Source organism: Carassius auratus, chromosome 25, assembly GCF_003368295.1.
Source record: "Carassius auratus strain Wakin chromosome 25, ASM336829v1, whole genome shotgun sequence".
NCBI classification, from domain to species: Eukaryota; Metazoa; Chordata; class Actinopteri; order Cypriniformes; family Cyprinidae; genus Carassius; species Carassius auratus.
In genome coordinates, this window is record NC_039267.1 from 5,034,167 (window position 1) to 5,046,853 (window position 12,687).

The 12,687-nt window shown below is 36.1% G+C and overlaps 1 protein-coding gene across 1 annotated transcript in view; it reads right to left on the bottom strand.

The window, feature by feature from the left end:
• Positions 1-9,827, bottom strand: part of LOC113043065 (low-density lipoprotein receptor-related protein 5-like) — a 64,104-nt gene extending 54,277 nt beyond the window's left edge. The window contains exons 1-2 of the mRNA XM_026202191.1: positions 9,746-9,827; positions 190-390 (exon numbers count right to left, since the gene is read on the bottom strand). Coding sequence (XP_026057976.1) covers positions 190-390; positions 9,746-9,827 — 283 coding nt within the window. The remainder of the gene's footprint in view (positions 1-189; positions 391-9,745) is intronic.
• Between the last annotated feature and the right edge of the window lie 2,860 nt (positions 9,828-12,687).

The window sequence follows — 12,687 nt, forward strand, 5'->3', positions numbered from 1 at the left end:
GAACATAAAAGACTTTGGTAACACTTTAGTGTAAGGACCAACTTACTAATAACTTACTAATTACTTACTAATATATAATATATAATAAAAAATATATATAAATATAATTATATTAGATAAACATATTAGATAATTAACTATTCATTATAAATTAACTATTTATAGTTAACTATAAAGCACTGATCTTACAGTTAGTAGAGAGGTTGTAGTAAGTCTGTTTGATGGCCTCTTCACTGACGTCCGTCCAGAATATCAGGCCCTCTGAGAAGAGAAAGTCTACTGCAGCAGCATCCTCAAGATCGCCGACAACTACAGTGGACTCCGTCCGCCCCACCTCTGCATCCACCAGCCGGACGTCCCGCCGGTTGGCAAAGAGCAGCAAGGGAGAACCTGGAGGCAAAAGACGGATATGACCAAAAATATGAGCAAGATTTCATTTCACTTGGTTAAACCATGGAACAGACAATAACATTTTCTTTACAAATTATGACTCCGCATTCCTGCTACCAAGGAATCCGCCATTTCAAAAAACATGCTTCGTAATCCACTCCGTCTGTCTGCAGCAACCCAGGCTCCCTGTCTCTAAATAATCTGTGTTTTTCATGAACTCGTCGCAATAAATGAGAGGCACATGTGACGCTCTATGGGGAGTGAATAGAAGAGGAAACAACGGAAATGTCTGCCCTTCATTTTGGCACCCAGACATCTCTACGGGGAACGCCAGTTGGCACCTCACACCCGTCCGCATATGCCAGCAAACGCCACTCACGTCGCAGTCAATAACTTCCAGGGGGTGAGGACATATGATGTCAGTAGATGCACAATGCCTATGGTGAGAGTGCTGAGGGTTGGGACGTCCTGCTGTGGTTTACCAGCATGCCACATGTTACCAGTGATAAGTAACTGCAGGTTTCCGTTATTCTGGGTGATGCTATTAATAATAACATGTAAAACTCCTCATAGGTAAATATTATCCATAAAAAGCCTAGTGGGTCATATTTGGTAAGCAAATTTCAACACCCTCTAAATTATCAACACGATCAAAACTTGCAATCTACAACATGCTTCCGGTTATATTTGGTGATTTTACCTTTTAGTATCATTCTAAATCTATTCTAAAATGGCATATTTTTCCTCAGTTTGGGCCTTGAGTAAAACTGAGGTGCTTTCCCTCCTCAATTACGAGATCCATATTCTCCTAAATCACGTAAAAGCCTGATGCATCAAAATAAAGCTGGTTAAAGGTTAAAATCTAAAAAAGTTGAAGTATAATGACATCGGAGCTATTCATTGCAAGTCTGCAGGATTCTTTTCTCACCCATTTTGTCAGCTGTTATGTAAAAAGTCTGATCTTTTAGAAAAGTAAACAAACCACATGATTTCAGTCATCATTCATGTCTGTGGCATAAACTTTGCAGGATGAGTTACGTGCCAAAGTTTAATACCTGTGATTAGAGGTTTGCTTAGAGGCCAACCTAAAGCATGAGCAAAAGTAACAGCAATTCTTGCTTTATTTTGAGATTTCGACAGTCCTAAAGTGGCATTTTCCACCACGTGATCGCAGCTTTCTGCCCAGGCCGGTATCCACTAAGCAAGCAGTCTTATGAGACTACACAGTGCACAATATGTGATTTGGTGTTATCTGTAAGCAAACACCGCAGCAATTTCTGGCTTGAGGGTTATTTTATCAACAACCACCAGGAAGGAAAACCAGCACGTAAGTCTGTACGTTCTGTAAAGATCTTCTGTGGAAAAAAAGGTGCTAGCGAACCACCACAGATCTCCTATATTTAAGAGTCATCACATTTAACTTTATGAATCACTGGCTAGCTGGGATAACATAACATCTTTTTTTCAAAAATAAGTAAGTTCAAAAGTAAATATAGTTTGTTTTATAGCCATAATATTAAAATTATTCACCTAATGTTATCAAAATAAAGTTAAGAAAAAAAAAAAGAAAAAAAAGTAAGGCATCCTCAACCACAATTTTCTCCACATTATATGAAAATTACAAAAACAAAAACAACCACATTAGGTCACGATGAATAATTAAATGTGTTCATTTATTTATAATATATATGAACATTTATATAAAATGTACTTAAAGATTGTCAGACCTATTAAACTAGCTTAAAAGGTTGAACCTAAATAAATGTTATGCTAGAAAATAGGGCTGTCGAATGCGATTTTCATGCGCATATTGTCAGTAAAGGCACTCTTGTGATTAGTAGTATATGTCCAGCACGTGCGTACAGATCAGGGTTGCCATGTTTTCAAAACAAATCCTGCCCACTTGCTTTTCAAAACTAGCCCAAACGCGTTTCCAGGAGGTAAAAATTCGCATTTTAGGGGCTAAACATCACATTATTGGTATTAGGGTCACTTCAACCAGTGGACATGAAAAACAACAGCGGACTTGGCAACACTGGTTCAGGTGGAGCGGCATGTACTACACAGAGCCGTAGTCTACCGACAAGCTACTCAAAATCGCTTTCAAAATCGACAAAGAATCGCCTCCGATTCTGAAATCGATTTTGTGTGGATTTTCTGTTAACTACGGCTCTGTGTAGTAAAGGCCAATCAGTGTTGCCAAGACCCCAATACAAATAACGTGATGTTTAGCTCCTAAAATGCAAATTTTACCAATTGAACCCCGCCAAAAAAAACTGTATTTTATTGCCCGGAACGAAACGCGATTAGGCTAGTTTTGAGAAGTGATTGGGCAGGTTTTGTATTGAAAACCTGGCAACCCTGATCTGAACGCACGTGCTGGACATATACTACTAATCACAAGAGTGCCTTTACTAACAATATGTGCATGAAAATCGCATTCGATTTTTTGCACAGCCTTACTATAAAAATCTAACTTTTTTGAGCTAAAAAAGGTGAAAAGTTTGAAGGAACTGAAGGAAGAGGAGATTTAGGCCGGATGCTCAGTTGCTAGTCACGTCATTTAAATTATAAGTGCCTTCCTGCTTAAGAACACACATAGAGTTTTGGTCAAAAATTTAAATACACGTCGCAGTACCCGCAAAATAAAAAAAGAAAAGAGAAATCATACAAAATATCATGTTTTTTTTTGTTTGTTTGTTTTTTAGTACTGACCTGAATGAGACATTTCACATAAAGGATGTTTACATAAGGTCCACAAGAGAAATTCAAATAGTTGAATAAAAAAAAAATTACCCTGTTCAAAAGTTTACATTTTGATTCCTAATACTGGTTTTACCTGGATGATCTTTTTTTTTTTTTTAAGTTGTTCATGAGTTCTTCAGAAAATCCTTCAGGTCCCACAAATTCTTTGGTTTTGAACCCTTTCCAACAATGACTGTATGATTTTAAGATCAATCTTTCCACACTGAGGACAACTGAGGGACTATTACAAAAAGTTCAAGCACTCACTGACGCTCCAGAAGGAAAAACGATCCATTAAAATTCAGGGGTGTGAACTTTTGAACAAAATATTATTTTGCCTAAATATTTTCTTCTTTTTTATATATTTTTTTTATTTAGCACTGCCCGTCAAATGCTACAGAAGATACTTACATGTTTCCCAGAAGACAAAACAATTTAAATATACCCTGTTCTTCAAGTTCAGAAAGTTTTCACCTCCAGGCTCTTAATGCATGGTTTTTCCTTCTGGAGCATCAGTGAGTATTTGAATCCTCTGTAATAGCTGTATATGAGTCCCTCAGTTGTCCTCAGTGTGAAAAGACTGATCTCAAAATCATAAAGTTACTATTGGAAAGGGTTACACAGATGCTATAGTTTAATTGTTCAGGACAAACAAGGGGAACAACTATCACAAAAAATCTCACTTTTAAGAATCAAGCGTATATGTAACTTTTGAACTGGGTCATTTTTTTTTTAATTCAACTATTATATTCTCTTGTGGATTGTATTTAAACGTCTTTTGTGTGAAATATCTTATTAAGGTCAATACTAAATGCATTTTGGTCTCTCTTATTTCAGTCAAATAATTAACATTTTCCAGGTACTGTTGACCACAACTGTATGCATTTAGTCATTTCCACTTATAACACTCTTGAGAAGTCAGATTCTATAGATACTTACCTCTATCCTGGGTCGTTCAAAACTATTTAAGAACATAATTTCCAAGACAAATTACCAAATGCAAAACCAAACCTTTTGAACTCCACTTTTCCTACAGTTGTCGCAAACCAAATGCCCAGCTAAGACCGCAAGAAGTGTCTTGCAATAATTTGGCAAGTTTAAACACAACTTTAGCGTGACTTACAGTTGTATACACTACATCCAAACACAGCACTCCGTCTATTAAACACTGACAGAGGCGTGAAGTACACACACTGCGTAAGCAACAGACCCCACACATCAAACTATAATCGCTCGTCCTCATTCCATCTAGCCCACAGATTGTTTCTTCAATCATTTGGTCCACCTCTTTCACTCCTTTCTTCCATCTTTCCGACTACAAAGACAGATGTGCTCAAATCACTGTGAAAAGGAGATGCAGGTCTATTCTTTCTTCTTATCAGCCAGATTCTTCAAGCATATACATATTACACAGTTTGGTGGGACTATTGGCAATGTGCATGGCATTTAAGCGGCATAATTGCAGCATATGCCTCCATCTGCACAGAAAAGCCTTTGGAATGGTCCAGCAGAGCCTGGGAGGACTCTGACACCTCCTTCCCCGGCGACCACAGAGCAGTGGGGATTAAAAAGATAACCTCGTCCCAACAGCTGCACTGTTTTATGAGAGAGACAGACCTCTGCGGCCCAAATGTGCAAGAAAAAACACCATCACCACCAGCATGATGCAGATGAACCACAAACAGCCCCCCCACCACCACCACAATCTCCCACCCAAATAGAAGATTACTCCGTTCATTTCGGTTAGTACAACCAAACACATTAGCTGATGGACAGCTAGGGTATAGTTCAAGAAAAGCAGATTCTCAGTCTTGGGGTTCTCTCTTTATCACTTTATGTGTGTTTGGAGAGAAATAACATTCTTGAGAAAAAAAATATATATATTTAAAATACATTTCATGACATTCACTAAGGACAAATCATATGTTGCCCTGGAGCACAAAATCAGTCTTAAATCGCTGGGGTATATTTTTAGCAATAGCCAAAAATACATTGTATGGGTCAAAAAAGTATTATTTTTTATTTCTTTTATGCCAAAAACCATTAGGGTATTAAGTAAAGATCATGTTCCATGAAGATATTTTGTAAGTTTCCTACTGTAAATATATCAAAATTTAATTTTTGATTAGAAATATGCATTGCTAAAAATTCATTTGAAAAACTTTAAAGGTGATTTTCTCAGACGTTTAGATTTTTTTTTTTTTTTTTTTCACACTCAGATTTCAGATATTCAAACAGTTGTAAATCGGACAGATATTGTCCTATCCTAACAAACCATACATCAAAGGAAAGCTTATTTATTCAGCTTTTAGATGATTTAGAAAATTGACACTTAAGACTGGTTTTGTGGTCCAGGGAATGAATGAATGGATGGATGGATAGAAAGGGTGGAGCGGTTCAACTTACTCATGGTTCGGTTTGTATCTAGGTTTAAGAGTCACGGTTTTGGTATGGTTAAATATGTGCTATATTTAGGGGAAAAACTATACTGTCAAATTAAAATAAAGAAAATAAGAATAATCTAAATACAAGCAACAGAAAAAAACTAAATAAATAAAATAAACAATGAATGTCAGTTTTTTTTTTAGAAGGGTAACATTAGTTTTTAGGTACAGAAATTGAATAAATTAATCAAATGTAAAATAGCATTGCATATTTTACAGCATAAATTAAAGATTATTCTTTATTAAAGTTACAAAAGCTATTCAGTCAAGAGGAAAAATATCGAAACTCTTTGGTCATTTTGAACGAGATGCTAAAGGTCTAATCAGATTCAATGATCTATGCTAAGCTACAGCTAAAGTGCTCCCACCGTGCTCGGCTGAATGGATTCGAAAATGGGAAAACTCAACTGTTTATCTCTAGGGGAGCTGGAAAATGAGCCTATTTTCAAAAATAGAGGAGTGTTTCTTTAAGTTGAGTCGCGGTCCTGGTGCACGCCGAACCATGTGTGGAGAACTGTATGTTTCGATTTTTTACTAAAAACCGTTCCACCCCTAATAGACAGAAAGATAGATGGAATTGTTTTGACAAACTTTGCTTTTCTAGCTTGCCTTTTTGCAAATGTCTGTGGTTTTACTGTATAGAAACATCATTAGAAGCCACTCAAAGGCTCATGACAGGAGTTTCTGCAAGTTAACAACTTCTGTGGACACAAATCTTTCTTACCGAGCACATCTGAGCTCACTAAGAGAAAGAAAAGGGAAAACAGATGAACTCCAGCAACTTTGTAATGGTTTTAGAGGCAACGTGCCAGAGATCTAGAGGACAAAAGCAAAGCGAGCCTCATTTCAATGGACATTTAAACACTGCGGCTTACTAGAGGAAACAGAATCAGTCAAAAGTCCAGCAATAAATTTCAGCCACAGCGTGAAGATCGCTAATCTCCCCAAACAGACGTCCCTAGGAGAACTCATCTCCAGTTTATACCCGAGCACCCATATGACTTAGGAACTTCCGCTCTTCTCTGACTTTTGTAGTGCCAGGAGGGGGAGTTGAGAGCACCTGGGCCCACCGGGCTCCTCCTTTGTAGAGGAAGAGCACAAAGAAACAGCTGAAGGAGTCTGAGCTTGTCACCAGAATTAACCGTCTTCAGAAGGGAGGAGCACAAAGGAGCAAACACATGAAGAGTCCTGGAAAGTGGGGAAAAGAGCTTCAAATGAAAAGCTGCTCAGCCCATTCATATCTCCTTTTTCTTCCTCTGTCCTCAATATCCTTTAACCTGCCTGATTACGATCAAAACCGGTCGCTCACTTCCTCCAACCCTTATCAGCAAGAGACCATACAGTAAAGCTAGAGATTGTGTTAAAGAAAACACACAAGTATGCAAACATTTTTTTTTTTTATGTGAACTCTGAGACACCTTTTTATGATCCTGATTAAATAATTCACACCTATCTATCTATCGGGTATTACTTGCCTATACATTTTCAAGAGAATTTTAAACTGAAATATCAATTCAAAACACAAAAGAGTGCTGCAAGTCCCGGATAAAAAAAAATAGGGACTGGTTGTTACATTTCCTTCACTTTCCTCCAAAAAATCCTTTCATTCAAATGCAAACTTGTTTAATTAGCTTAAGAAGTGATTGACATTGGCAGAAGGAGCTTGACAATTGCATCAAAAGTTTTGTGGTTTTTGTTATGCTAAAATTCAACAAGGCCTTTTGTTGTTCACGTGTGTTGAATTAGCATTACATGCAACAGATTTTACTCCATCACTTTCATCTCGGAATACACACACACACACACACACACACACACACAACAATACAATGAGTTACAACTTATTAAATTTGTATTAATACTAAAACTCTAGAGACATGGCTTTGCTATTTGCAGTTATGTTTCCTGGCAGACATTTCCAACCTTACATTGTGACATGTCAACAAATGAACCACTCACTACTGACGGGACCTGAATAAATCCTTTTTTTTTTCTTCTCAAGACGCATTTAAGAACACCAAGCCCAAACTCCAAACAGAAATAACATGACAGTCTGTTCTCAAAATTGCAATATAACCGTTTGTAATAACTCAACAGCAGCTGCATACAAACAATGCAGGCCTGCATTACTTTAAGCACTTCATAACGCCAAAATCAGAACATTTCATCCAAGAAGAAGTATATTTTGTTCCCTCGCTCTTAACAATGAAGGTTCTTCAATGGTTCTTTGCACCAGCAAGTTCTTCACATTGCAGTTTTTCAATTTGGCTTACAGTATTCTAAAGCACCCATCTATAAATGGTTTCCCACAGCAAAAGAGAATTAAATTGTTTGTTGTGGAACTTATTTTCCAATAGGTTCTCCAGTGGAATCAGGCTGTAAAATCTTCTTATATCTAACAGGAACCTTTATTTTTTTACAGGACTGTATTAAATCCATGTTGTTCTAACAACTTAGTAACACTATATTATAACATTTAATATCACCATGCACAAAAACTACTTAACAGAACACACGTTCATGCACAATCAAATCTCTGAAAACAAATGTAGCATTTCTTACTATTCGACTGTATATTAACTGATCGTCTTCTTGCCATTATTTATGCAAAGACTTATCAATCATCTTAAGCAATATTTGCACTATAAAGTTCGTTTAATGGGTTAAAAGACTAGTTTAAAAAAAACTAATCATTTTAAGGATTATTTATGCAATAACGTTTGTTGGAATGAGTTAGAAGACTAGTCTAACACAAAATGGACCATGTAGCTGTTGGTAAATGTTTGGAATAAAGTTCTGGATAGAAGATAAACAAATATGAGTTAAGGTACATAATATGACTCAATCCATCTGAATTAAACTATTCAGACGGTTCTGCTTCCTTGCTCCAGAAATAACACCAAACCAGAGTTCAATCTCTCTCTCTCTTTCTCTCTAGGCGTGAATACAAACATCCCAGCAAACCAATAATGAGTACATGGTGCTAAAACTATAATTATTTAAGCACTGGCCTTTTTTAAACGGCAATTTCTCACCAGCAAATGTCACAGGAAAGATTTCAGCGATGCTTCTTTGTAACACTATGAAACTATAGGGTATTAATAATTTGTGTCCAAGGTTTTTAAAAGAGACATTTGCATTTATACTTATTTTTGCTCATATATAGTAGCTATATACACAAGCTGATAAATCTCACATACAATTAAAAGTGTTTAGCCTTTCTTTTATAAATCTTATGCATTTATCATTTATTACCTTGCAATAGTGCAAGACTACAATTTTAATAATTTATTTATTACTCTGCAGGTCCATTTTAAATTAACTAGTTAATACAAGAAATGGTGCCAATGACAGACATAACATTCATACATATACATTTTCCCTTAAAAAATAAACATTTAGAATTAAGGGCCCATTAGTAACTGTTTAACTTTAAAACCTATTACTTGTTAGGCACAAGTCCTATTTGTTTAGGTAATGAATGTGATTATAAAGTGTTTCCAAGAAAATCTCTCTCTTTATGTACTGTGGGTCTTTGAGTTGGCTTGGGGTCTTTATTATAATAAACTTCAGCAGTGTTTTTGTTGAAATTGCTACTTTAGTTTATCCGCCAACTTGTCTGTAACACTATCCGCATAAAGTTCGGGTAAAATAGCCGTTTTTAAAATAGTTTTAAAAGTCAATTCAATATGTTTGCCCTCTTTTTTCACGCTATTTGACATCCGACACCACCGAGGCCTCCATAACACACAACCAGAGCAGTTTGCAAGTCTTGTGAGTTAAAAAAAAAAAAAAACCAACCAAACATGTCAAAAACGACCAGAAAAGTTGATTTTTAGCTTTAAATCTTCCAGAAGTGCACATCTCGGTTAACAAACCCACCGCGGACTATAGTTTAGTTAAAACCAGCTCAACTTTACGCAGACTTAACTCATTAAAGTTTTCTCTCAAACCTACAGTTGCATTTCTAAATATGTAAACGTTCAAAATACACGCTCCTGCGAAACAAAACAAAAATACGCCAACGTTTGCGAAGCCGACCGTGCGCAAGTTTGTTTCGCGCTCGTGCGTTTTACTTTGTATCACATTGTTCGCGGTGATATAATGACTTCAACACCTTAGACTCAGAACCGAAGGAAAAACTCCACAAAAACTATTTTACTCACCACGAATCACCGTCAGACTACAACAAAGCAGCAGTCCCAGCAATAAAATCTCCATCGCAAGCGCTCCCTGCTTTAATTCCATAATCCCAGCTCCATTTCTTCGAGGTATCGGTGTTAGGAGAAAGTTAGCAGTTCGTAGGTCGATCAGTCGGACTTTTTTTCGCCCGAGCGACTCTTCTAGCGATAGTAGAGGAGGCACGAGGAGGGGAATGACTGACAGCGGAAACTGATCGACGTCATCAAGTGGGATTGCCTCTCCAGTCCATTGGAATAGCAGAGCGAGCTGAAGACGCAGTGTAAACTGTTAGTCGGTTTGAAAAAGTAAAATAACAGTGCAGTCGGTGGTTACTCTCGCAAAATAAATGTTACTTTTATATTTAAACAATGCATTCTGTGGATAAAATTAGGCTATATGTATACACACACACACACACACACACACACACACACACACATATATATATATATATATATATATATATATATATATATATATATATATATATATATATATATATATATATAGCTAATATATTTAATTCAAGAGTAAATGTGTATTTTTCCACTTGAGTTTTTATGTTGCATTTCATTCGTTACCATGATGGCGTTTTATGTTTTTTGTGTGTGTACTCTTTCTTTATCTTATTATTGGCTACAGTTGCTGGAGAGGCCAATCTTGATGAACTTGATGAACTTTTAGTCATCATGTGGGCAGCCAGAGCTGTTATCATTACATTTTACAGTAACAAATAGATTTTAATCAATCAAGCAGGGTGCAATATTAACATTGCAAGATTTATTGACATATGAAGAGTTCAGATGCAAAAGCCTCTAAATGCCATCTGAAATTGTCATCTAAAATTAGGAATTTTTTTCAGGCTCCTATATTTATGTTTAGTTATTTCACTTTAATAGCCTGGAAAAGAACCTGCACATTGCCATTAAAGTAAAATGACTCAACCTAAGCATAGGAGCTTGATAAAAATCCTACTTTGAAATGAAAATTTCAGATGGCATTTAGAGGTTTTTGCATCTGAACTCTTCATATACAGTTAGGAGTTGCCAATAAATATAGTCAAACTACATCAACGCTGTCAGATATTGTTTGAAATGGCTAATTGCATTTGTGAAACCGAGACATTAGGTTTGTTTCTATAAAGAAATTGGCTTTCAGAAATAAACCGGCTTAGAAAAAATGTTCACTAGAATAAAAAAAGTGTGAAAGCAGAGCTGGACAGAATTGTTAAACTGCCAATTCTGACATGTGCTGACTTTAAATCAGTGCATTCCACTTTTTATTATTTAGATTTAATAATGTACAATGCTTAATTGTGATGTTTTAAATCATTGGACCATCTATATAAACCATGAGTTGTCAACAGGGAAGGGTCGTGATGAAGGGAGCCCACTATAGGTTCACTGTGGTATAGCATACTCAGGTGAGGGACATGATATCACCATTCTGAAAGTTTCATTTCTGTTTTTTGTTTTCTAAAATAAGCGGTTGTTCAAAGTTGTGTCATTTCACTGGAAAGGAAGTGCAGTTATGTTCTATATGTAATTCATGTTTAACCGTCTTCCACTAAGACAGACTTCCACTTTTATATACTCAAGAACTCCTGTGACTTTATATTCTAGTATTTTAGGGGATTTTCAGTATAAGCAACCATCAATGTTTCATAATAATAAAAATCTGAAATTTAAAATGAGACCAACATGATTCAATTGTTAAGATTGTAGTGAGATTATAGAGCTGTAAAATGTGTGACCCTGGACCACAAAACCAGTCATAAGGGTAATTTTCTAAATTGAGATTTATACATCATCTGAAAGATGAATACATACGCTTTTCAGTGATGTATGGTTTGTTAGGACCAGACAATATTTGGTTGAGATACAACTATTTGAAAATCTGGAAGGATGCAAAAAAATCTAAATACTTAGAAAATCTCCTTTAAAGTTATCCAGATGATGAAGTTTTGATATATTTGCAGAAGGACATTTACAAAATATCTTCATGGAACATGATCTTTACTTAATATCTCAAAGATTTTTGGCATAAAAGAAAAATCTAGAATTTTGACCCTTAAAATTTTTTTTGGCTATTGCTACAAATATACCCCAGCAACTTAAGACTGGTTTTGTGGTCCATCATCACATATGGTGCTGGGAGAACATTGGGAGACAAGTGTGAGTTTAGTGTCATTGATAATCTTTTTCTCAGGACAGCAATTTAAAGGCAGAAGAAATAACTGAGCAATCAAATAGATCTCATTCAATCTAGGGAGAACTTATTTGGGTTCTCTGATAACAGACTGTCAAAGTTCTGATATATTAAGATACAATAGTGTCTTCTAAAGTCTATTTTTAAATAGAACAATCTGAAAAGCAGAAGAAATGATTGAGACATTAAAGAAATATTACTTGGTCTCAAAAGAACTTGATGAGACATTTGAGTTCTATGATTGCAGATTCTCAAATTCCAGTCCTGAAATATTATGATACTTATTCACATTAGTGTCTTCTGTGGTCTTTCCCTCAGAAGAACAATCTGAGAAACAACTGAGATATTAAAAAGACATGGCTTTGTCAGGGAGAGATAAAAGCTTTAATCTGCATACAATCTGCTTTGTAAGTGAATGACAGATCAATTCTTCTTTGTACTTTGTACATCAGCTTAAACATGCCAAGCTTGGCACAGTTTCTCCTGTTTGTTGATAGTCTGTTTTGTTTCTTCTTGCTTGTTTGAAAGCTCACGTTATAAAAGAGTGGAATACAATATGCAAATTATTTTTCGGCCTCTTTCATGAATCCTGAGGTGCCGTAAACACGAAGGATCAAACCGTAACCCCCGGCAGTCTAAAAACACTCATTGGGCTGAATGGTAAAGTTCTGCAACCAACTCCAAATCCAAAGTGAAAGCACATGTGCGCGGTAGTGCG